We start from the raw sequence: 27,362 nt of genomic DNA on the forward strand, positions 1-27,362 counted from the left end.
ATAAAACATACAAACATAATATATACAAGGAAATTTATAATAAACTAACAATTTATTGTTTAACCATATGGGGTAGCATACAACTTATAACGTTCTTAATACTACGTAAATATAGAATTTGTTGAAATTATCAAAGAAAAACGCCTAGTTATCTCCGTCGTTCAGATCTACGTTCTCACCAACAACAAAGTATGATTCATCAATATCAAGCAACTACAACTTATCATCAATTCAAACAAATTTAATTACCATTAAAAACACATTCATATACCATTGTTTTTTTCAGGAATTTATGAGCTAGATTTGACAAAATCACTTGAACTAAAAACTTACATTATCTTCGATGCGGGATCTCGAAGCTGAATTTCGAAGCTGAATCACCATGTAGCAGTTCTACAGTTCTGCTAAAAACTCTCCTTTGTGTTTTTATTTGTGGCAAGCTAGATAACATGAGTCCAGCTTTGCCTAATTTTTTTTAAGAGTGATTTAGGGTATTAAAATCTTACCGTTGGGTTTTTGAAATTGGTATATTATGGTTTTTTTTTTTTTTAATTACTTTGATATATGGGCGGGATAAAATTAGGGGAAGCAAAGGGCGCATTATTTCCCGCTTAGCATCCCTAAATGGCGCAATCAGTGAAAAATTTTCCCCCTAAAACCAATTGCTTTTCCCCCTAAAACTGAATTCCTCTTTGCCTACTTGGACCAACAAGCTTGCAGTGTACCTGGGCCCCAGTTACACCCAGTGTAACTGTATCAGCTCCCGAATGTTTAGGATGTGCAAATTTATGGACGATCAACGAGATTAGACAATTAGGGAAGACCTTTGACTGGTGTGGTATCTACATCTCTGACCGCGACATAGTCTAGCAAGCACATGATCTTCCTAAGGAAGCATTTAAATTTCTTATTTCTTTTTGTAAACCTTTTTTCAGTTTTTTTCTTTTAGCACATGTCAACAATAATAATAATAATCCTATATATATATATATATATATATATATATATATTTATTAGGTTCCTATGTGAGTATACTACTTTATATGAGAATGAATCTAATCCGTAGGATTAGATTCAATCTAATGGCTAGGATTAAATGTGAGCAAACCCATCCACCTTCCCCATTAAAAGCCACGTCTCTATCACTAAACCCCACCCACTTTCTCTCTCTAAAACCTTTCCTCTTCTTTCTCTCTCCCGTTCGAGACTCTCTCTATTCTCCCTCACGATTTTCTCTCTCCTCTCGCGAAAACCGCCATCGCAGCTTCAAAAACGGCCGATCAACGTCCTTCGCCACCGGTGTATTGCAGATTTAAGGTAAATTCGAGTTCAATAGTTCTACATTTCTTCTCTCCTTCTACAATTTTTTCTAATTTTAACCTAATTTTTTCAATTGAAGATGACTGGAGTACGAAACCAATACGAACGACGAAGGTAAGCGAATTTGTAACCTAATGTCGAACTTCGTTCGTAGTATATATACATTAATTGAAGATAATTTTTGTTAAATTTCGATTTTCAGCAAACACAAACACGACAAACAAGCAACAAATCCAGTCGATACTGAAGAGTAAGAATTCGGTGCTTTAATTGTAGCGAATTTTATTTATTAATTCCGTAATTTTTGTAATTTTTTCGTAATTTTCGGAATTATTTTTGTAATTTTTAGTCTGCGAATTTTTGTATGTTTCTAGCGATGTTGATATTTTTTATGAATTTTTATTAACATCATCCTATATTATTCTGAAATTTTTTTATGAATTTTCAGTATTTTTTAAAAGAAATTAATTTGTAATTTTTTGAATTATTTTGAGAATTTTAAGATATTTTCAACATTTTTTGATATTTTTGATTTGAAATTTTAAACAGAAGGAATAAGAATGAACGCGCCAAAGAAACGGAGCCAGTTGTCCCGCAATCACTTCTGAACGACATCATGAACAATTTAGAGTAATACTTTATACTCTCAATACTTTAGAACATGAAGGTTAAGAATGTAGAACATCATAGATCATTGTGTAGAACATCATAGAAATTGGGTGCTTCTTGTTCTAGTTGAAGATATATCATGTTTGTTTGATGATAATATTGAGTAATACTGTTTTTCTATATAAGTTTTACTTCTTGATTTATATGTTTTCATCTACATAATGTTTCCAAATGCTTTCTAATTGCTCCTATCATCCAATGTTTAGGAATAATGGGGTGGTTTAATTGCCATAGTTTTCCTTTTGATATTGTTGTTTGTTGGAGTTAATTGCTCCAAACTTGACTTATTTATAACATTGTTAATCAGAAAAGCTTGGTGTTGATTCCCCGGTAGTTATAATGATGGATTTGAGGTTTTGTTATGGCGGTGATGATACTGCATTGTTGAAAGACTCAAAATAGAGCGGAGAGGCTGAGCCTAGGGGTATTATTAGGGTCTTAACAATATATTTGGCACTCCATTTGTTAGTTGCAATATTAGAGTCAATTTTCATTAGTTTTATAGAGCCGAATTTGTTGCGAGTGAGCCATTTATACGAAGGCATGTTACTAGTTGTGACTGGCTGTGTATGAAGGACTGTAGGTGCTTCTTTGTTCCTTTGTTCATCAAGGATTGATAGTAATAAGATTGAGATGTTATCCCCGATTGAATAATGTGTAGGATTACTAGGATATCAGTTTTCCAGATTTGAAGAAGAAGCTGCAAATTTGATAAATGAATATAAACTTGGCTATGGTCCTCTACCCACTTTCTTGTGGCCTATTTAGCTATCTTGATTCATGAAAAATAACCTTTGATTTTGAAGTTTTTGTGTTGCTGAGGAGTATTAAGTCATCATATTTTCTATTTTAGTATTGTTTTTGGGAGGTACATTCCTTGTGTTGCTGAATTTTGGCCTTGTTGCAAGGTGTGTGATTAGTATTTTATTTTAAGCTATTCGACGTCTATTTTCTCAACTCGGTCCCTGTCTTTGCCCAATTTTTTTGTCTTTTCCCTTCAAAATGGTTGTTCTATCTCCTATTTTCTTGTCTCTCTTTCAGCTTATTCCTTTTTAATATTCCCTCCATTTCCCTATTCTAACCTTGGTCTCGCATATATTCATAAATTCATCTCTTCTCTCAAAAGGAGTCAAAACCTACTACCTCTCCTCAGTCTTTGTCAAGCTGGTATCAGGAAGTCAGGGACTACTACACTAACCATGATGTTGCTAGTGTCTTACAAAAAATGAATAGGTATATGAGGATGCTATATTTTAGAGAATTTCTGTCAAGGGAAAGGAATTTTCTTGCTAAGCATGGGATAACTGTAGCGGATACAAAATGATAAGTTTGAGGAATGTAAAGTAGTTTTATGTTGAAGTGAATTGGCTGAGAATTTTCTTGTTGATGATGTATGTTAATTGGTAACCTTGATAATAGACAAGGTTAAATGCATGTCCAATTGTCTGAAACAATGTTGATTGACAACTATTTGGAAAGAGAGCATATCAGTTTAATGGGGTTAGCAAACAGGATTTACCGCTTTGCTATAGTACCATGGGAGATTGATTTGTGCAGAAGATTGATTTGTGCAGAAGATTCCCAAATCAATTTACAGAACATATAGGGTCACTTATTAGAACATATAAATTCAATTGTTAAAATATTTATACCTTTTTAAAAAAGAACTAATTTTGTTTCATATTTTGCAGGGATCCCGAACATCACACCAATCAAGAAACTGAAGTTAACACCAATGAAAAAAGCAATGATAATGGAAACCAAGAACAAGAGTCTGATCTCACTCAAGGACGGAAAGAGACTGTCAGGTTTAAGACAAAACATAATCTCTCAAATAGAAAACTGGTAGATTAATTAGACTTGAAATCAATAACATGTATGTTGAATGTATCTAATTTTTGTCCAAAGATTGGTATTCATGTGACATGACAACAAAATGACAATCCCGTACTAGGTTGAAAGACTTATTAGAACACCTAGCTTAATTGATTAGAACATATGGAACAATTTACAGAACATATAGGTTCACTTATTAGAACATATAAATTCAATTGTTCAAATATTTATACCTATTTAAAAAAGAACTAATTTTGTTTCATATATTGCAGGGATCCCGAAGATCACACCAATCAAGAAACTGAAGTTAACACCAATGAAAAAAGCAATGATAATGGAAACCAAGAACAAGAGTCTAATCTCACTAAAGGACGGAAAGAGACTGTCAGGTTTAAGACAAAACATAATCTCTCAAATAGAAAACAAGTAGATTAATTAGACTTGAATCAATAACATGTATGTTGAATGTATCTGATTTTTGTCCAAAGATTGGTATTCATGTGTATCAATATGCAATAAGCTGGGACCTACTAAACTTTTCTATGTTTTTTATATATAATTTGTACCATACCCATTCCCAAAATGGTTTTTAAGATTCTAATAATAGTTATAATCTGTGTTCATGTTGCGATGTTCCTATATTGTTGTTTTGTTTTGTAGTTCTATGACTTAAGTAGTTTTCAAGGTTTAATCCAAAATAAATTCTAAACATCACCTCTCACTGTGCTAGAACATATAAGAATAACGTACAGAACATATAGATTCACTTGTTAGAACATATAAATTCAATTGTTAGAACATATAAACATATTTATAACATTAAGTTAATTTGTTTCATGTGTTGCAGGGAAACCGAAACTCAAACCAATGCAGAAACTGAACCTATCATCAATGAAGAAACCAATGCCAATGTAAATAAAGAACAAGAGGAAGTGAATCAGAAGAATGACAAAAGAAGGAAACATATTGCAAAAAGGAAACAAGGGAATGAAATTGTTGTTAGAGATGTCAAGAAGCACAAGTCTGCAGTTGTTGTGCACTCGGGATCAAAAGACTGTGTAGAAGTGGATAACAAATCAAAACCGGTGGAGAAGAAAAAGGCTAGACTTTTGGTCCAAAGAATACCACCAAATTGGTTCATGGCACTTATTCCTAAAATTCCGAGACAACACAGAGCTGCCATTAGGAAAATAGGCTTTGGTGCCTTCCTTGATTTAGATATTGGTGCCCATAAGTCTGCGTTTTCTGCTGAACTTGTAACAAGCTTTGACGCCAACAGAGTTAATTTGGTGATGGATAATAAAGAAGAAATAGATATTCAGTTGAAAGACATACACCTTGTGTACGGGCTTCCAATAGGAGGAAGGAAAATAGTGGAACCGAAGAAGGAAGAAGATGAAGAATGGGTTTCATTTCTGAGAACATGGAGGGGATTCTTTAACATGGAAAGTGGAAGTCCATACCTGTCAAAAGTATTAGATAGGTTGAATGAGTTATGTGAAAAAGACTTGTGTGATGAATTTTTATGGCATTTCGTGGTGTGTGTAGTGAATACTTGTATATGTTCAACATCAAGACCGGAAGTGGCATACAAGTTTCTGTATAGCTGCATGGACATACAGAAAATTCATGAATTAGACTGGTGCCATTACACTTTTGTAAATATGAAGATAGCTGCTGAAAAATGGAAAGGAGGAAATGCTTATTTCACTGGACCATTGCCTTTCTTACTGGTATGTACACTGCCCATAACATATAGTTTAAAAGTATAGAACAATTATGTTAACTGGTTAGAACACATACTTAAATGTTTAGAACATATTCTTTTTCTGCTTAGAATATATATCTTAAGTTGCAGAACATATTCCTCAATAGGTTAGAACATGTTAAATAATTTTGTTAGAACATATTGATTAAGTTGTTAGAACATATTGATAAAGTTGTTAGAACATATAATTTTAATTGGTAGAATATCAATCTACAATGAAACATTTACTTAATTGAAATAGCCTATGAATTTGCTAGTTTGATCTTAAAGTCTTAAACTTGCTTGATTATTACAGATTAGGATTAAAAGTTGCCCTTCTTTGTTTTGAAAGTCGCTCTGCTTTTAGCAAAGATTTTTGTCATTGCGTATGTCTTAATTACTTGAAGAAAAATATTTATAAATATTCAAACTCTATACAGATTACATATTTTGACCGGTTGCAAAGGGAGAAGATTGTGCAACCAAGAGAGTTCCCTCTCCTTTCAGTCTGGAACAGTGAGAGGATAGAAGAAAGAATGAAGATTGAAAACAAGAGGGGCTTTGGAAAGGGGGTTGTGCTCAAAAGAATAGCTTATGAAGGATTACCAGAAGAACAAGTTGAAGAACACATATACCAGAAAGATCCTCACTTGCAAGCAGGCTCATCAACTTCATCCTACAACATTATGGTAAGTAACTGGAAACATAGAATTTAAATACTTACCATGCAAGTTAGTACACATGGTTAGAATATACAGAACATATTACTTAACTAGTTAGAACATATTGTTTGGTGATTCCAACATAATTGTTTTACCATAGAACAAGATAGTCTCTGGTTATGATTCTAGAATGCATTGCCGTCTATGAGATTTTGTATTTTCCATTTTTCTCACCCTTGATTGATGGTAATTGGTAATTTAGAACATATACAGTAACATGTTAGAACATATAGGAGTAATTAATAGAACATTTGGATTAAATACTTACAACATATTACTTAACTAGTTAGAACATATACAATAACAGGTTAGAACATGTAGGTTTAATTATTAGAACAATTAGATGAAATACTTAGAACAAAGTGTATTGGTTGTTGGAACTTATATTAAATGAATTCAAAAAATAGTTTTAGCACAGTTCCGAACATTGAATACATTCCTTAGAACATATTATAGAATATTTAGAACAAATAGACTTAATTCTTAGAACATATATCTAATTAATGAATCTGTTTTACTTGAATGAAGGGCTTTCTGGACAAATTTGGGGATTTGGCTAAGGCACTGGCTTCAAATATCAACGAGATGTATGTTATGGTAGATAAAGCATCTGACCTTTTCAAAGAAGGCGATACAGCAGAGGAACTGAAAAGGCTGGTCGATAATATTTGGAGCAAGTACACAAATAAGCCAACGGAGCCAATTTTGCCCGAAGCACAAGAAAAAGTCAAGAGTCCTTCAGTTCTTAGCCAGGACAAACAAATGTTTGATGAACCTGGATTCATTGAGGAATTGGACGTGGTAATGGCTAAGGCATGGGAAGATTACCAAGAGAGAATAGGTATGAGAATAGGTATGGGAACTATATATATATATATATATATATATATATATATATATATATATATATATATATATATATATATATATATATATATATATATATATATATATATATATATATAGAGGAAGGCTCTCGTGAGAACACCTCCTTTATGTGAGAACACAATCCTATGTGAGAATAGATCTTGACCCTTGAATCATCTCTAATCTAACAGCCTGAAATGAAGGATTATTAATGGCAATTTGGTAAATTCTTTTAAGATATATTCAGCCCATAAAATTCAGTTTTCACGTAATTAGTTTCTCTCTCTAATCTCTGCTTTCTCTCTCTGCTTTCTCTCTCTGCTTTCTCTCTCTTTTTTCACGTAAATTCTTTTATGCTGCCGCCATTACAGCACTTTAATCACGGTCCAATTCATCTCTAAATTCGCTTCAGAATTCAATTCAATTCTCGAATACATTCATCTACTTGATTATTTCAAGGTATTTTTTATCAATTTTCGCAATTTTGATTTGTGTATTTTGCTTGATAATTTCCCAATTTCTGACCTAGTTTTGATTATTTATTCCAATTCCATTAGTATTGAATTGAAATTATTAATTGTTGATTATCGAATTCTTTATTTGCTGAATTTCGTGAGCTGCTTTTATAATTTGAATTTGTGAGTTGTTTTTTATTACCAAATTGCACTCATATTTGGTGAGTTGTTTTTGTTTTGTGTTTGATATTCTGATTTGTTTTTTATTTTGATTTTTGATTTGCATTTGTTATATATTTTAGATTTTTGATTATCTATTTGTTCCTTTCAATTTGTGTTTTTAATTTATGTGTTCAAATTTTTATTCAATCATGTAGTTTTTGATTTACAGATCAGTATTCTTTCGAGCAATGGCATCAGAATTTCATCATAGTTCGTCCTCATCATTGACGGAATCAAGTGAGTTTTCTTATTATTGTGTCTGATTTGTTAACGTTCTGAATAATCGCTATAAATGTTCTGCATTTGTAATCCAATGTTCTATGTACATATTATACATGTTCTGAATTGTTTTTTAATTCTTTTTTTGATCATGTTGTGAATAATGTTCACCTCTAATGAACTGCAAGTTGTAAATTGTTTTTGATGATGTGAATGATTGCATTATATCTTCTGCATAGTCGTTTAAATTGTTTTGAGTAATACTTGCTTCTAGGGTTTTGTATAGTTCTCTATTTTCCTGTCACATTCTTTCTGATGTTCTGAATTATTCTTACATTGTTCTCCACTTTTAACCCAATGTTCTATGTAAACTTTATACATGTTCTGAATTATTTTTTTGTTATTTTTTTCTAGATTCTGTCGTGGATAATGAACAATATGCAAGTTGTTCTAATTCAAATGTGGCTGTTACTCCTGAAGTAATTCCTATATTAAGTCTAGGGGGAACGAGAGAATGGATTCCATGTTGTTCTGATGAGTTAAAACCTGTTGTAGGGATGAAATTTATGAGTGTCGAAGAGGGTATTTCATTTTATAAAGCATATTCAAAAGCTGCTGGTTTTGTGATGAGGAAATCTACTGCTACAAAAAGGAAGGCACTAGACGTTATTGCTTTTCAGTATTGTTTATGCAACAAGGCTGGTTTCAAAGAAAAGGCAATAGTTAAGGTTGGAGGCATGCCAAATGTTAAAAAAGGGGAAGGTAATGAAGATAAAGTACCTATACCTCGAAGAAGGCTAGTTACTCGTGTTGGTTGCAAGGCTCGGATGGTTATGAAGTATAAAAATGAAGGTTTTTATGTGGTGACTGAATTCCGAGAGCCACATGTTCATCCTCTTTACACCCCGGGTTGTCTAAAATTTCAGAAAGCGGGTAGGAAAATGAATATTCTTCATAAGAAGATGATTATTGATAATTCGAAGGTGAACATTGGTCCGGTTAAGACTTTTAGATTGATGAAGGAGTTAGTTGGATCGTATGATAACGTTGGTGCATCCAAGCAAGATTTCAAAAAATTTCATAGAGATTTGAAGGCTTACATTGAAGGATCGGATGCCCAAATGTTTGTGAATAACTTTCAGAACAAGAAGTTGTTATGGAGTGCATTTTTCTTTGACTATGAGGTGGATGAAGACGAGCAACTTTGTAAAGCTTTTTGGGCAGATCCTATATGTAGAAAGAATTATGCACTCTTTGGTGATATGGTTTCTTTTGACACCACATTTCAAACAAATAGGTAATTTCTTGTCATGTTCTGAATTCATCTAAATTTTGTTCTACATAATATTCATGATGTTCTAAGTTAAAATCTGCATGTTTTAAACATTACTCATCAAGTTCTGAATGCATGGTTATCTTGTTCTAATAACTGTACATATGTTCTAAATATTATTCAGCATGTTCTATATAACTATTCATATGTTCTGAACATTATACTGAATGTTCTGAAATTTGTTTTTAGGTATAATATGATATTTGGCCCATTTACTGGAGTTGATCACCACAAGAAGTGTGTTACTTTTGGTGCTGCTTTAATAGCCCATGAGGACATCGTGTCTTTTGAGTGGGGTTTTAGAACTTTCCTCAAGGCAATGGGAGGTAATGAGCCAGCTTGTTTGATTACGGATGAAGATCCGGCAATGAAAATAGCTATTCCTAAAGTGTTTCAGACCGCTGAGCATAGGTTTTGTATGTGGCATATAATGAAAAAAATGCCTGAGAAAGTCGGCCGTCAGATTACGCAAGATACTGAGTTTCTTAATAAAATTTGCAAATGTGTTTGGAGTGAAGAGATTGCGCCAACAGAATTTGAAGAGAAATGGGGAAAGGTTCTTGCTGAGTTCAAGCTTCAAGACCATGAGTGGTTGAAGCAGTTGTATGAGAAGCGTCAAATGTGGATCCCAGCATACTTTAGTGATTCGTTTCTATGTGGTATCATGAGGACTACATCAAGGTCAGAGAGTGAGAACAATTTTTATACAAAGATTACCAATCCCCATCTCACTCTAGTAGAGTTTTACATGAGATTTGAGAGTGCATTGGATGCTCAAAGACATACTCAAGGTCAATTTGACAATGATTCTAAACATAAGCATCCAGAATGTAAGACTTCCTTTGCATTAGAGAAACATGCTTCTAAAATCTACACTGTTTCAGTCTTTTATGATTTTCAAGAGGAGCTCGAGATTGGTTGCTTTCACTGTGGACTTGAGGAGTACAAGAAAGAAAATGGGTTTGAAATCTTTACCATTAGAGAAGGATGTAGAATAAGAAAGTTCGATGTTAGTTTTAACCCGGCTAACCTAGATAGTAAGTGTATGTGCAAGATGTTTGAGAGGTTAGGGATTCCTTGTAGGCACATGGTTTGGGTGTGGAAGGCAAAGATGATTGAGTATATTCCTGATGCTTATGTGCTAAATAGGTGGACTAGTTTGGCAACTAAAACGCCAATTTTTAATTTAGAAGGAAATATCTTGGAGGCATGTGTTAACTTTGTTGATTGTAAAAGAATGTTAAATGAGTTATGGTCAGAAATTCACACATGTGTGAGTTTGGCTCAGGGTAATGAAGAAGATCTTACTGATCTTGTGAAGAATTTAAAAGGTTTAAGGTTAAACTTGGAAGCTAAGAAGAGTTCTAACAATCATGAAAACAATGGTTCTCCTAGCAAAGCAACAGACATCGAGCTACTGATTGGAGCTACCCTTCCTACTGAAATTGTGGTTAAGCCGCCTAAAATTTCAAAGAACAAAGGCACGGGGGTTCATGTTCCAGGTACAGGTAGTGACAAACGATTGAAAGGTGACAAGGAAAAGGCAATTGAGCTAAGCCAAAAGAAGAAAAGGTTATGTAGAGGTTGTGGAGAGCTTGGTTACCATGATATCCGGAATTGCCCACATAAAGTGAAAGAAAATTGTAAGTTATAAGTTTTTATAACATGGTTTGGATGTAAAAAGTTCTATTACCTTGATGTTCTGAATAAATTATCATATATTCTAATTAATATACATGATGTTCTAAACTTATCACTATATGTTTTAGGGAATTCTGCATTCTGTTCTACACAATATTCATATTGTTCTAACCAATCTATATCATGTACTACACTTAAAACTGCATGTTCCAGGAAACTGTGCACTATGTTCTACACAATATACATAATGTTCTAAACTATAGAATTATAATGTTTTAATTTCAATGATGCTTTTTATTCATTATTTAGTTCCCTTGACACAATTTGTTTTGTTTTTTTTTTTCAGAATTGTCATTAAAAGCTTCTCGCCAAAGAATACACAATTTCATCATTCACCATCGCCACATAGATCCTCTCACTTTTTGAAGTGTTATTTTTTTATAGTTTTTTTTTTTGTGTTACGTTTTTGGACATTGTCATATTTTCCATGAACAATGTATATCTATATAGTTTTTTCATGGCTCTGAAAAATATACTTTATGTTCCTTTTGCTTAACTATTGTTTTCAACAATTAAAAGGTATCCCCATGCATCAGCGATATTGTTGATATTATTATTTTCGCCCGCATGACTTCTCATTTTAGCTTATCGTTGTACAAAAGTTCACTTCATTCATCTACAATACAAACACTAAACCAAATTTTAAGAAATAAAGTTAAAAGTTCGATGTTATGAGTAAGTAAAGTAATTGTTCTAATTCAACTAAGTAAATGTTCTGAATTCAAAGAGACAAAGTTCTTAATTTAAAAAGTTCTTAGTTCTTAAAAAAGTTAAAAGTTAGTGCACAAAATGTAAATTCTCTAAGTCAACTTACCATACGTTTTGAAATAACATAATATTTGTTCCGAATCACGTTCAACAAGAAAGGATTAAAAATTATTGGAATATATTTTATTTGTTCAATAGACTTGTTTCTATTTGCATTAATTAAATCAAGGATAACAACAAATTATGAAACAAAGTCATTGCATTGAATATTTAGTTTGACAATACTAAATATCGATAATACTAAATTTTGATAATGCTAATTCTCACATTTTTCAACTAATTATGCTAATACTCATAGTATTTATAATACTAACAAGAAATTCACATAAATGTTCTAACCACTTCAGAAATATGTTCTAACAAGAAAGCCAAAAATTCTAAGCATTTAAGCTACATCTTCAACACAACCTATTTATAACAAGTATGAAATTTGATGCTACATGTAAGCTACATGTTTCTAGCATTGATCTACAACTAGCTATTACAATTTCCTCAAATTTTGTTTTCTAGTGCCCATGTTCTTGATTTTGAAATCATTGTATGATGTTCATCATTCTCTTTGTGCGCCAATAACTTTCCACAATATTCAACTCTCAATCTCTTCATTTGCTCAAACTGCAATGACATCAATTTGAAGGTTAGAACAAAAAAATAGATGTTAAATACACTTTGTTTTAAGCATTTAATCCAATTGTTCTAATAACTAACCCTATATGTTCTAACAAATTCAATAATATGTTCTAAATATTTTCTGAACTCATTTAATATAAGTTCTAACAATCAATACACTTTGTTCTAAGCATTTCATCTAATTGTTCTAATAATTAATCCTACATGTTCTAACCTGTTACGGTATATGTTCTAACAAGTTGAACATGTTCTGTATCAACAAGTATATGTTCTAACTAGTTAAGGAACATGTTCTGTATAACCAAGTATATGTTTTGAGTGTATTCCAATGTTCTAAACTCATGAGGCTTAGCATTAAATTTAAATTTTAAACACTTACGTTGTCTTTTTCCAGTCCCGGATTCCATTCCTTTGCACTCTCTCCATAATAAGTTTCCATGTGCTTCAGCAAAAACACTCCACAATCATCATAATTGGCGTTGCTTTTCCATTTCATATTCAGGTTTCTTGTTTTGAAATCAGTTACAGAACTTTTGTTTCCTCCATTGTGTCTTGCAAAATAATATTCTGCGAAGCCTTTCAACTGTGAAATTGTCAAAGTGAGAAACATTATTTTTTCTGAAGTTTAGGAATATGTTCTGAATTTGTAGCACAATGTTCTAAATATTCTTTCTATATGTTCTGAATTTGGAAAATTTTGTTCTGACAATAATTAGTTAGTTAAAATCTATGTCATCACTTTAACACAGATTTAGATAGAAAGCGTACCATATTTCTTGGTTCATTCTTGTATTTTCCCAAATACGTCATAGGGGGTGTAATGCATCGGTTGTCAATCACGTCCAAACTGCCATTCATGAAGTTAATGCACAATAGATAGTAATGACCACCATTAACTATCGGAAAAAACACCTGAAAATTTAATGTTTAGAGTTATGTTGCTGTTTGTGAAAGTAGTATAATATTACGTCAACACTGTCACACATAATTAGAATCATACCAATTGAACTCTTTGCAAGCTTGTTACTTTAGCATGTGCTAGTTCTTCATCCATTCGTTTAAACAAAGCAGGATATCTTTCACTGAACTTGATACTCGAAAGAAAGTACTTATCTTTGCATAAGATGAGCTGAAAATGTTTAAATATTTGTCAAAAAAAAGTGCTACTCGAATTTTAATTTAGACATCATTTTATATGTATTAACTTACATATGGCTTTGTGCTGAAGAAAAATCTACTTTCTGTTCCTACACCTCGCCTTCTGTTTTCAACATTTAAAAGGTATGCCCATGCATCAGCTATATTGTTGAGCATATGATTTTCGCCCGCAAGACTTTTCATTTCTTCTCTTGTGATTTTGTTTAGCTTATCGTTGTACAAAAGCTCACTTCATTCAACAAAAACACAAATATTATATCAATTTTTGAGAAATAAAATTAAAAGTTAGATGTTCTGAATCAGGAAAGTAATTGTTCTAATTCAACTAGGTAAATGTTTTGAATTCACAAAGATAAAGTTCTGAATTCAAAAACTATGGAATGCACAAAATGTGAATGTTCTGACTTAACTTAGTAATTGTTCTAATTCAACTAGGTAAATGTTCTGAATTCCTAAAGATAAAGTTCTGAATTCACAAAGATAAAGTTCTGAATTCAAAAACTATGGAATGCACAAAATGTCAATGTTCTGACTTAACTTAGTAATTGTTCTAATTCAACTAGGTAAATGTTCTGAATTCACAAAGATAAAGTTCTGAATTCACAAAGTTAAAGTTCTGAATTCAAAAACTATGGAATGCACAAAATGTCAATGTTCTGACTTAACTTAGTAATTGTTCTAATTCAACTAGGTAAATATTCTGAATTCACAAAGATAAAGTTCTGAATTCACAAAGATAAAGTTCTGAATTCAAAAACTATGGAATGCACAAAATGTGAATGTTCTGACTTAACTTAGTAATTGTTCTAATTCAACTAGGTAAATATTCTGAATTCACAAAGATAAAGTTCTGACTTAACATAGTAATTGTTCTAATTCAACTAGGTAAATATTCTGAATTCACAAAGATAAAGTTCTGACTTCACACATATAAAGTTCTGAATTCACAAAGATAAACTTCTGAATTCAAATAATATATAAAATCTTAATAATGAAAGTGAAAATTTATAACTTACTCAATTGGTCCTTCAGCAAATGCATAATCAGCCATCCTTCTTTTAGCAACATCTACTCTCTTGAACGCTGCATCATGTTTGACCATGAAAGGCGATCTTAAATATTGCGGGAGCTTCTCAATGCATCTTTGACTCTTTCTACTTTCATCATTTCCCCTGTACAAATTATCACACAAATATATAATAAAATCAAAGTTGGTGTTCTAAATCATAACACTTTGTGTTCTAAAAAACATTAAGCATTCGAATCTTTAAACAATTCTGAAAATAATAATTGTTCTAATCCATCAAAATACCAAAATACAATTATTTCATTGTTTCACGGTTTTTCCAAAATAGGAATTACAATAAATTATGTGTAATTACCCCTCCTGCTCATCTATTTTCTGTTTTGGCTCCTCATATTTTGGCGAACCAGCTTGCTTTCCATCAATATCTAAACCAGTTGGTGTTTTAGTAGTTTCTGTTCCCATTTGCTGATCATTGTTACCCAAAGTAGCCTCTGTTGGAACAACATCAGACGCTCTTTCCTTAGGGTCATCATCTTTACCCGAACTTGGCTTGTTTGTTGCATTTTCTGTGTCTGTTGGTTCTTGGCTTTTGACATTGTTTGCTGCATTTTCCAAGGATTTTTGAACTCCAAATGCCAGATCCAAGTCCAAATCCAAATCCATATTTTCAAACGATTCAGCACTGTCGAGAGAAATCACTTCTGTTGGCTTTAATGCAGATGAAGATGGAATATCACTAAGGATCACTGGTGATTCTGGTGATTCTGATTCTTGAACAAAGATGTGTGTCGTTGTTGTAGCAAATGGGAGGGGTTGCTCTTCTTCTTCATCGGTTTGGCTTTGGGTCAACAATTTGAAGCCTAATATATCAGATTCATCTCTTGCCTTCTTTTTCTTTTTTGTTGGACGTGGCTTGACAAATTTCTTACTCATACCTATTCTCTCTTGGTAATCTTCCCATGCCTTAGCCATTACCACGTCCAATTCCTCAATGAATCCAGGTTCATCAAACATTTGTTTGTACTGGCTAAGAACTGAAGGACTCTTGACTTTTTCTTGTGCTTCGGGCAGAATTGGCTCAGTTGGCTTATTTGTGTACTTGCTCCAAATATTATCGACCAGCCTTTTCAGTTCCTCTGCTGTATCGCCTTCTTTGAAAAGGTCAGATGCTTTATCTACCATAACATACATCTCGTTGATATTTGAAGCCAGTGCCTTAGCCAAATCCCCAAATTTGTCCAGAAAGCCCTTCATTCAAGTAAAACAGATTCATCAATTAGATATATGTTCTAAGAATTAAGTCTATTTGTTCTAAATATTCTATAATATGTTCTAAGGAATGTATTCAATGTTCGGAACTGTGCTAAAACTATTTTTTGAATTCATTTAATATAAGTTCCAACAACCAATACACTTTATTCTAAGTATTTCATCTAATTGTTCTAATAATTAAACCTACATGTTCTAACCTGTTATTGTATATGTTCTAACTAGTTAAGTAATATGTTGTAAGTATTTAATCCAAATGTTCTATTAATTACTCCTATATGTTCTAACATGTTACTGTATATGTTCTAAATTACCAATTACCATCAATCAAGGGTGAGAAAAATGGAAAATGGAAAATACAAAATCTCATAGACGGCAATGCATTCTAGAATCATAACCAGAGACTATCTTGTTCTATGGTAAAACAATTATGTTGGAATCACCAAACAATATGTTCTAACTAGTTAAGTAATATGTTCTGAATATTCTAACCATGTGTACTAACTTGCATGGTAAGTATTTAAATTCTATGTTTCCAGTTACTTACCATAATGTTGTAGGATGAAGTTGATGAGCCTGCTTGCAAGTGAGGATCTTTCTGGTATATGTGTTCTTCAACTTGTTCTTCTGGTAATCCTTCATAAGCTATTCTTTTGAGCACAACCCCCTTTCCAAAGCCCCTCTTGTTTTCAATCTTCATTCTTTCTTCTATCCTCTCACTGTTCCAGACTGAAAGGAGAGGGAACTCTCTTGGTTGCACAATCTTCTCCCTTTGCAACCGGTCAAAATATGTAATCTGTATAGAGTTTGAATATTTATAAATATTTTGCTTCAAGTAATTAAGACATACGCAATGACAAAACTCTTTGCTAAAAGCAGAGCGACTTTCAAAACAAAGAAGGGCAACTTTTAATCCTAATCTGTAATAATCAAGCAAGTTTAAGACTTTAAGATCAAACTAGCAAATTCATAGGCTATTTCAATTAAGTAAATGTTTCATTGTAGATTGATATTCTACCAATTAAAATTATATGTTCTAACAACTTTATCAATATGTTCTAACAACTTAATCAATATGTTCTAACAAATTATTTAACATGTTCTAACCTATTGAGGAATATGTTCTGCAACTTAAGATATATATTCTAAGCAGAAAAAGAATATGTTCTAAACATTTAAGTATGTGTTCTAACCAGTTAACATAATTGTTCTATACTTTTAAACTATATGTTATGGGCAGTGTACATACCAGTAAGAAAGGCAATGGTCCAGTGAAATAAGCATTTCCTCCTTTCCATTTTTCAGCAGCTATCTTCATATTTACAAAAGTGTAATGGCACCAGTCTAATTCATGAATTTTCTGTATGTCCATGCAGCTATACAGAAACTTGTATGCCACTTCCGGTCTTGATGTTGAGCATATACAAGTATTCACTACACACACCACGAAATGCCATAAAAATTCATCACACAAGTCTTTTTCACATAACTCATTCAACCTATCCAATACTTTTGACAGGTATGGACTTCCACTTTCCATGTTAAAGAATCCCCTCCATGTTCTCAGAAATGAAACCCATTCTTCATCTTCTTCCTTCTTCGGTTCCACTATTTTCCTTCCTCCTATTGGAAGCCCGTACACAAGGTGTATGTCTTTCAACTGAATATCTATTTCTTCTTTATTATCCATCACCAAATTAACTCTGTTGGCGTCTAAGCTTGTTACAAGTTCAGCAGAAAACGCAGACTTATGGGCACCAATATCTAAATCAAGGAAGGCACCAAAGCCTATTTTCCTAATGGCAGCTCTGTGTTGTCTCGGAATTTTAGGAATAAGTGCCATGAACCAATTTGGTGGTATTCTTTGTACCAAAAGTCTAGCCTTTTTCTTCTCCACCGGTTTTGATTTGTTATCCACTTCTACACAGTCTTTTGATCCCAAGTGCACAACAATTGCAGACTTGTGCTTCTTGACATCTCTAACAACAATTTCATTCCCTTGTTTCCTTTTTGCAATATGTTTCCTTCTTTTGTCATTCTTCTGATTCACTTCCTCTTGTTCTTTGTTTACATTGGCATTGGTTTCTTCATTGATGATAGGTTCAGTTTCTGCATTGGTTTGAGTTTCGGTTTCCCTGCAACACATGAAACAAATTAACTTAATGTTATAAATATGTTTATATGTTCTAACAATTGAATTTATATGTTCTAACAAGTGAATCTATATGTTCTGTACGTTATTCTTATATGTTCTAATCAGTTAAGCTAAATGTTCTAAGCAGTTAAGCTATATGTTCTAGCATAGTGAGAGGTGATGTTTAGAATTTATTTTGGATTAAACCTTGAAAACTACTTAAGTCATAGAACTACAAAACAAAACAACAATATAGGAACATCGCAACATGAACACAGATTATAACTATTATTAGAATCTTAAAAACCATTTTGGGAATGGGTATGGTACAAATTATATATAAAAAACATAGAAAAGTTTAGTAGGTCCCAGCTTATTGCATATTGATACACATGAATACCAATCTTTGGACAAAAATCAGATACATTCAACATACATGTTATTGATTCAAGTCTAATTAATCTACTTGTTTTCTATTTGAGAGATTATGTTTTGTCTTAAACCTGACAGTCTCTTTCCGTCCTTTAGTGAGATTAGACTCTTGTTCTTGGTTTCCATTATCATTGCTTTTTTCATTGGTGTTAACTTCAGTTTCTTGATTGGTGTGATCTTCGGGGTCCCTGCAACATATGAAACAAAATTAGTTCTTTTTTAAATAGGTATAAATATTTTAACAATTGAATTTATATGTTCTAATAAGTGAACCTATATGTTCTGTAAATTGTTCCATATGTTCTAATCAATTAAGCTAGGTGTTCTAATAAGTCTTTCAACCTAGTACGGGATTGTCATTTTGTTGTCATGTCACATGAATACCAATCTTTGGACAAAAATTAGATACATTCAACATACATGTTATTGATTTCAAGTCTAATTAATCTACCAGTTTTCTATTTGAGAGATTATGTTTTGTCTGAAACCTGACAGTCTCTTTCCGTCCTTGAGTGAGATCAGACTCTTGTTCTTGGTTTCCATTATCATTGCTTTTTTCATTGGTGTTAACTTCAGTTTCTTGATTGGTGTGATGTTCGGGATCCCTGCAACATATGAAACAAAATTAGTTCTTTTTTAAATAGGTATAAATATTTTAACAATTGAATTTATATGTTCTAATAAGTGACCCTATATGTTCTGTAAATTGATTTGGGAATCTTCTGCACAAATCAATCTTCTGCACAAATCAATCTCCCATGGTACTATAGCAAAGCGGTAAATCCTGTTTGCTAACCCCATTAAACTGATATGCTCTCTTTCCAAATAGTTGTCAATCAACATTGTTTCAGACAATTGGACATGCATTTAACCTTGTCTATTATCAAGGTTACCAATTAACATACATCATCAACAAAGCAATAAATGTTTACCATTGAATAGTCGAGTCAACAGAACACCACAACTTTGTAAAAAACCATGGAGAAGAGATCATAAGAAGCAAAAGAGCAAGGATTCATACACATGTCTACATCCAATCTAATCCAATCAAGATAATTCGAACACGTTGAACAATTCAGAATATTGTTTGTTGTAGTGATGTATTAACTAGTATGATTACACTAGTTAGCTTTCAAATTCAGAACATTTGCACTCATATTTAGAACATATGCAATTATGATTACACTAGCTAGCTTTCAAATTGATCTATGATGTTCTACACAATGATCTATGATGTTCTACATTCTTAACCTAGAATGCTCATAACTAGGAAATTGGTTGAAAAACAAGAAGCAGTGTATCTTAAATTATGCAATTCAACTAATGTTTTATTACCCCCTCACAGGGCTTAAGTGTCATGAAGATATATACACTCGCACATTAACAGTTAAAACCATACAACTACATAATTCAATCTTACTGGCTTTATGCAGAACACATTTGTCATCACCAAACTACATCTGATGCAGTATCTTTTCAATTATAATCAAAACACAAGCTCACTTTGACATTCATTTAAAGGTAGTTTTATTTTAATAAAGGCTGGAAAGGATAAATAGAAGGGAAGGGAAGAGACAGGATGAATATTCCTTTTCTTGGTTTACTAGGTAACAACTGGATAGAATCCCTTGTTGGTTAGTTATGCAAGGACTTTATGTAATCAACTTTCCAAAAAAGTCCACACTGTATCTTCTTTTCCTTTCCCACCAATTCCATTACAATCTAGGGGAAGATCTAGTTAATTAGGATAAGATGTATTAGTCCAAGAAGAACCGGGGCATTGGTAGGTGAGATATCGAGCTTTTTACAGGGCCCTGTTAGCAATGATGGAGTCTCTTGTTAACCAACTGTCTTAGCTATTGAACTCATGCTCTTAAGCACGATCCCACGTTAGTTGAATTTGGCCAAGAATGCCATCAGATGATCAGATAGTCAATCAGTCTTAACTGATTCCCAAATATCGTAAAACTTGTCTCATTGAAATATTTTAATAGATAAATAAAGACTCATTAAAACTAACATACTCATTGATTATAAAATAATCATTGTTCTAACTATCGTTTAAAATACTCATTAGAACGAATTGGCTGCATATCAAAGAGAGCTTTCTCAATGATCCCAGTGTTCTGTTGTCCCTACCCCCTACCCCCAGCCCCTTTCTCCGCCAGCTATATCTCCTATCCTTTTGAAGAAAGATCAATATCAATAAATTAGGTGATTGTTGTTGGTCAATATGATGGTCATGAATGAATGAACTTGAGAATCAGCAACTGATTTATGAGCCTACTTAATATTAATGGCGGCATATTTAGAGGTTTATGAGCCTGATTTATCTGCATATTTAGAGGTTTCACTTTAGTCCAGCAACAGCAAATAGAGCAAACATTTTTTTCTTTCCCAACCACTAAAAGCTGAAATGACCTTGGTTTTGCCTATAAAGTAAACATGGCAGTAATGAATTGTATGTAGCAGTAGTCAAGGTGATGTATGGATTTTTTTACAAACAGGCAGCAGCTATAGTGAAAACAAAACTTGGACTCTATTATTGACATACGAACATAGTAGAACTGTAGAAGGGAGGGGTGAGAGGCGAGAAGAAAACGAGAAAAATATTAAAGGAAAAGAGGAGATGGTAAGTTCTTTATAAATTCTCAGCCAATTCACTTCAACATAAAACTACTTTACATTCCTCAAACTTAGCATTTTGTATCCGCTACAGTTATCCCATGCTTAGCAAGAAAATTCCTTTCCCTTGACAGAAATTCTCTAAAATATAGCATCCTCATATACCTATTCATTTTTTGTAAGACACTAGCAACATCATGGTTAGTGTAGTAGTCCCTGACTTCCTGATACCAGCTTGACAAAGACTGAGGAGAGGTAGTAGGTTTTGACTCCTTTTGAGAGAAGAGATGAATTTATGAATATATGCGAGACCAAGGTTAGAATAGGGAAATGGAGGGAATATTAAAAAGGAATAAGCTGAAAGAGAGACAAGAAAATAGGAGATAGAACAACCATTTTGAAGGGAAAAGACAAAAAAATTGGGCAAAGACGGGGACCGAGTTGAGAAAATAGACGTCGAATAGCTTAAAATAAAATACTAATCACACACCTTGCAACAAGGCCAAAATTCAGCAACACAAGGAATGTACCTCCCAAAAACAATACTAAAATAGAAAATATGATGACTTAATACTCCTCAGCAACACAAAAACTTCAAAATCAAAGGTTATTTTTCATGAATCGAGATAGCTAAATAGGCCACAAGAAAGTGGGTAGAGGACCATAGCCAAGTTTATATTCATTTATCAAATTTGCAGCTTCTTCTTCAAATCTGGAAAACTGATATCCTAGTAATCCTACACATTATTCAATCGGGGATAACATCTCAATCTTATTACTATCAATCCTTGATGAACAAAGGAACAAAGAAGCACCTACAGGCCTTCATACACAGCCAGTCACAACTAGTAACATGCCTTCGTATAAATGGCTCACTCGCAACAAATTCGGCTCTATAAAACTAATGAAAATTGACTCTAATATTGCAACTAACAAATGGAGTGCCAAATATATTGTTAAGACCCTAATAATACCCCTAGGCTCAGCCTCTCCGCTCTATTTTGAGTCTTTCAACAATGCAGTATCATCACCGCCATAACAAAACCTCAAATCCATCATTATAACTACCGGGGAATCAACACCAAGCTTTTCTGATTAACAATGTTATAAATAAGTCAAGTTTGGAGCAATTAACTCCAACAAACAACAATATCAAAAGGAAAACTATGGCAATTAAACCACCCCATTATTCCTAAACATTGGATGATAGGAGCAATTAGAAAGCATTTGGAAACATTATGTAGATGAAAACATATAAATCAAGAAGTAAAACTTATATAGAAAAACAGTATTACTCAATATTATCATCAAACAAACATGATATATCTTCAACTAGAACAAGAAGCACCCAATTTCTATGATGTTCTACACAATGATCTATGATGTTCTACATTCTTAACCTTCATGTTCTAAAGTATTGAGAGTATAAAGTATTACTCTAAATTGTTCATGATGTCGTTCAGAAGTGATTGCGGGACAACTGGCTCCGTTTCTTTGGCGCGTTCATTCTTATTCCTTCTGTTTAAAATTTCAAATCAAAAATATCAAAAAATGTTGAAAATATCTTAAAATTCTCAAAATAATTCAAAAAATTACAAATTAATTTCTTTTAAAAAATACTGAAAATTCATTAAAAAATTTCAGAATAATATAGGATGAGGTTAATAAAAATTCATAAAAAATATCAACATCGCTAGAAACATACAAAAATTCGCAGACTAAAAATTACAAAAATAATTCCGAAAATAACGAAAAAATTACAAAAATTACGGAATTAATAAATAAAATTCGCTACAATTAAAGCACCGAATTCTTACTCTTCAGTATCGACTGGATTTGTTGCTTGTTTGTCGTGTTTGTGTTTGCTGAAAATCGAAATTTAACAAAAATTATCTTCAATTAATGTATATATACTACGAACGAAGTTCGAAATTAGGTTACAAATTCGCTTACCTTCGTCGTTCGTATTGGTTTCGTACTCCAGTCATCTTCAATTGAAAAAATTAGGTTAAAATTAGAAAAAATTGTAGAAGGAGAGAAGAAATGTAGAACTATTGAACTCGAATTTACCTTAAATCTGCAATACACCGGCGGCGAAGGACGTTGATCGGCCGTTTTTGGAGCTGCGATGGCGGTTTTCGCGAGAGGAGAGAGAAAATCGTGAGGGAGAACAGAGAGAGTCTCGAACGGGAGAGAGAAAGAAGAGGAAAGGTTTTAGAGAGAGAAAGTGGGTGGGGTTTAGTGATAGAGACGTGGCTTTTAATGGGGAAGGTGGATGGGTTTGCTCACATTTAATCCTAGCCATTAGATTGAATCTAATCCTACGGATTAGATTCATTCTCATATAAAGTAGTATACTCACATAGGGACCTATTTTCACAGGATCTCTTCCCTATATATATATATAATTAAATTAGGCTAAATTGTAGTAGCACGGACATTGCGAGAAAATTATAGTCTACATAGGAATTCCGTAACCTATCTCGAACTATATCGAAAATGTTCTATGAAAATAAAAAAGAGGTAATTGTGTTACGCATAAAATACGTACTTTGGTAATTAATATAAAGGGTGAATGTTTTCTATTATTGTCCTATGTCAAGCGAACTTAATTATGGATTTCATATTTTTATGTAACATATTTTAAACTATTGCTTAAGTATTATATAACATTGCATTGGTTCCATATTTTATAGACCGGTAGATTATGTAAATATTCTTATGTATATGTAGTATATAATGTTCGGATTTTTCATGAAATGCCCCTGAGGTTTGTGTTAATGCACCAAATACCCTTAAACTTTCCAAAATGCACCAAATACCCCCGAGATTTAGTATAAATACACAAAATGCCCACAAGGCTAACGGACGTTAAGTCCCCGTTAGCGTATGTTTACATTTTTGCCCTTAATAAACCGTTTTCTTTATTTATCCTAACATTAACCCTTAATTATATTAATTAACCCTTAATTACATTAATTAACCTTTAATTATATTAATTAACCTTAATTACATTAACTAATCCTTAATTAAATTAATTAATCCTTAATTAAATTAATTAACTATTATCTGAAAAAACCAATTACCCCAAAAAAATTTGGATTCTCCATTCCAACCTTGTTGTTGCCTTTGTTCTGTCTCCTCAAGTCCCACCACCACCATGTCAAACCCCTAATTCCTCTCTCTCCATTATCAACACCAACCATAGCTCCATCCTTGCAACCACCTCCATCCTCACAGAATCAACGAATTAGAGGAGAGAGAATGCAGCCATGCCGCCACCACCAAACCCCACCACCGCCATGCCACCACCATCAAACCCCACTCCCCCTTCCTCACCGGCGGCGTTTCCCTCCCCTCCCCCACCTTACCCACTGCTGTCGCCACCACCAAACCCGCGTTTCCCTCCCCCTCACTTCCCCCACCTTCCTCATTCCCCACTGCCGCCGCCACCAAACTCCACTTCGCCTTCCTCGCCGGCGTCGTTTCCCTTCCCCTCACTTCCCCCTCCGTTACGGTCAAGGCAACTAGCAACAATGGTTGATTAAAATCCCCCATTACTGATTTGGGGATCAATTTTTTGGGATCTGGATTTTGAGAGAGGAAAATCGATGTATGTGTTTGTCTGGCGGTGGCGGTGTGGGGTGGTGGTGGTGAGGAAGAGAAGGGGTTAGCATGGCGGTGTGTGGTGGTGGTGAGGAAGAGAAGAGCTGTCATGGTGCTTCCAACCCAGAAAAATTGGCTGCCATTTTTAACAGGGAAAAAGGAAGGGGGGAGAGAGAAAAACAAATGAAAAAAGAAGAAATTAAAAGGAAAAGAGAAAAATTAAATTAAATTAAAGTTAAAGTTAACGGATAAGTTAACGGAGTAACGGAAAATAGTCATTTGGGGCATTTTGTGTATTTATATCAAACCTTAGGGGTATTTGGTGCATTTTGGAAAGTTTAGGGGTATTTGGTGCATTAAGACAAACCTCAGGGGCATTTCATGAAAAATCCGTATAATGTTTCTTATGTTACAACTCAATTTTATATATGTGATGGCCGTGATGCAACACAACGGCCACGACATAACTAAAAGAATAAGGGTAAAATGTATGGAGTAACAAACTAAATGTAAGATCATATTTTAAGATAAAGATTTCCCTGAGATTAAAGATAGGATGGAACTATATTAAATAAAACTTAAGTATATATATATATATATATATATATATATATATATATATATATATATATATATATATATATATATATATATATATATATATATATATATATATATGTGTGTGCAAATGAGCCACAAAAGCGGGGATGAGAATCGATCCCAGGATCACCTGAAATCGGGATGGAAGTTCTAACTAACTGATCGAGCTATCCATCACTCTCAAAAACTTAAGTATATTGTTCAAACTATCAACAATATAATGATGTAGGCAAAGTTTGTTATTCATTTACACTAGAGGACAAGGGTAATAAAACATATGGACATTGACTTAAAAGATAAAGGGGAAATTTTAGTTGTAAAATAGGTATAATACTAATTTCTATCATAAATATTAAAAAATGATGAAATCTATTATTCGATTAGCATGGTAGATCTGTGCATCCGTGCTTAATTTAATAAATAAATAAATCGAGAACAAAAAAGGGAATTATCGTTACTTTAAAAGAAGTAAACAACAGTTCATTGTGAATGGTCGATCATGTAGTAATTGACTTTAATTGTTACTCTGTAGAAAGTTAGGTAGTTAATTATTGACAACTTTTAATACCTTATTATCCCATTTAAAATCATCTTTACATTTTTCGTTTTAGTCTTTTTATAATATTATTTACATTGTACTTTGTTCTATTTTTGGACATGAAATTTTACTATTTTGTCCCTTTTATCCCACAACATTCACAATTTTTTACACACTTTCTCTTACTTTATTCAAATTATATTTTCTTATGCTCAGCCACCTTTTTACACATTTATCTTACGTTTTTCATATATATTATTATATTTATCCAACTTTTCACACAATTCCTCTTTCATTTCTTATTATTTGTGCAAATAGTTAGTGTAAAGATTATTATAAAAGGGAGGTAATAGGTAGTAATTGATAAACTTCCAAATAACTTATGAAGTACTTCTTCTGTTTTCAAATAATAGGGACAATTTACCTTTTCGTGTTTGCCAATAATGTAAATGTTAGTCATTAATATCTCTAATTTTGTATTCGTAAAAATTATAAAAAGTTGATATTCCAAAAGTACATCGAGATGAATCAAACAAGATCCCATACGACTATATTTTCTTTTACCTATAAATCACAAATGATGGTCAAAATGAAATTTATGAATAGTGTCAGAAGTCAAAGTGTCTCTATTATTTCGAAACCGGGGTGGTAATTGACAATTTTTTTTTCTTTAAACAGAAGAAAAGAAAAAGTAGTGTTTACAATATTGGGGCGATGTATTACTGAGTGCAAAAATGGAGTTACTCCCTCCGTCCCAGATTAGTTGTTACATTTTTCTTTTTCCTTCCGTCCCAGATTAGTTGTTACACTTCTAAAATAAGAATGACCTCACAATTATTATATTGTCTCTCTTTTCCCACTAACTTCTTTTTTGTCCTCACATCCTCTCTCATTCAATTAAAAAAAAATACCCCACTAACTCCTTTAACATCTACTTTTTAAACAAAATAACAATTGATAACTAAACAACCACTCATCACCTAAAATTTTGTGCAAAGGTAAATGTAACAACTAATCTGGGATGGAAGGAATATAAATTAAGAATGTACGTACCATGCATGACACCACCACCTCCACCGGAGAAAAGGAACCAATCCAATCCATAACAATGGATTCAAGCTCAGTGGCAGCTGGCGAGGATATCCAATTAAAACCAACGACATTAAGTCCTGAACAAAGGATATCTCCGATTAAACCAGCATTGCTTACGTTTGCTGGAAAATAAGCAAAGAAGTTAGGGCTTTGCCAATGAGTTAAGCCAGGCACAATTTTTGTATCAACATCTTCAAGAATCTGCTCTAGCGACTCAGGTAAAGCTGGAGCACCTTCATGTATGAGCTTTTCAAGATATCCCGGTTCGACTTGGCCACTTGGGATCGAACTGGGTAGTTATGTATGTTTTCATAGTAACGTGAAATGTAGTTGATGGCTTGGGAAGCCTCATCTTGTAATGTTTTTGAGTCTAGTGGATAAAATTCCATGGA

At 32.9% G+C, this 27,362-nt stretch overlaps 4 protein-coding genes across 4 annotated transcripts; 2 read left to right on the plus strand and 2 right to left on the minus strand.

Annotated features, from left to right (window-relative positions):
- The first annotated feature begins 1,399 nt into the window (after positions 1 to 1,399).
- On the plus strand, positions 1,400 to 4,360 carry LOC130461560 (uncharacterized). Its single transcript, XM_056829707.1, has 5 exons — positions 1,400 to 1,434; positions 1,523 to 1,570; positions 1,870 to 1,950; positions 3,681 to 3,797; positions 4,098 to 4,360. Exons 1-5 carry the CDS (start codon positions 1,400 to 1,402, stop codon positions 4,258 to 4,260), a joined length of 444 nt encoding a protein of 147 aa, XP_056685685.1. The 3' UTR covers positions 4,261 to 4,360.
- On the plus strand, positions 4,284 to 11,044 carry LOC130461561 (protein FAR-RED IMPAIRED RESPONSE 1-like). Its single transcript, XM_056829708.1, has 6 exons — positions 4,284 to 4,327; positions 4,673 to 5,558; positions 6,013 to 6,261; positions 6,823 to 7,135; positions 8,472 to 9,354; positions 9,580 to 11,044. The coding sequence occupies exons 1-6, from the start codon at positions 4,284 to 4,286 to the stop codon at positions 11,042 to 11,044; spliced, it is 3,840 nt and encodes a 1,279-aa protein (XP_056685686.1).
- Positions 11,045 to 12,325: 1,281 nt separating this feature from the next.
- LOC130460684 (uncharacterized) lies at positions 12,326 to 13,305 on the minus strand. The gene is made up of 3 exons (XM_056828090.1): positions 13,258 to 13,305; positions 12,869 to 13,072; positions 12,326 to 12,474 (listed from the first exon to the last, which is right to left on the minus strand). The coding sequence occupies exons 1-3, from the start codon at positions 13,297 to 13,299 to the stop codon at positions 12,352 to 12,354; spliced, it is 369 nt and encodes a 122-aa protein (XP_056684068.1). The 5' UTR covers positions 13,300 to 13,305; the 3' UTR covers positions 12,326 to 12,351.
- A 1,720-nt stretch (positions 13,306 to 15,025) lies between these two features.
- LOC130461562 (uncharacterized) lies at positions 15,026 to 23,816 on the minus strand. Its single transcript, XM_056829709.1, has 9 exons — positions 23,205 to 23,816; positions 23,088 to 23,122; positions 22,952 to 22,999; positions 22,572 to 22,652; positions 18,961 to 19,114; positions 18,426 to 18,481; positions 17,193 to 18,078; positions 16,491 to 16,739; positions 15,026 to 15,922 (listed from the first exon to the last, which is right to left on the minus strand). Exons 2-9 carry the CDS (start codon positions 23,120 to 23,122, stop codon positions 15,026 to 15,028), a joined length of 2,406 nt encoding a protein of 801 aa, XP_056685687.1. The 5' UTR covers positions 23,205 to 23,816.
- Between the last annotated feature and the right edge of the window lie 3,546 nt (positions 23,817 to 27,362).

The sequence above is a fragment of the Spinacia oleracea genome, chromosome 5, assembly GCF_020520425.1.
Source record: "Spinacia oleracea cultivar Varoflay chromosome 5, BTI_SOV_V1, whole genome shotgun sequence".
In the NCBI taxonomy this organism is placed as follows: Eukaryota; Viridiplantae; Streptophyta; class Magnoliopsida; order Caryophyllales; family Amaranthaceae; genus Spinacia; species Spinacia oleracea.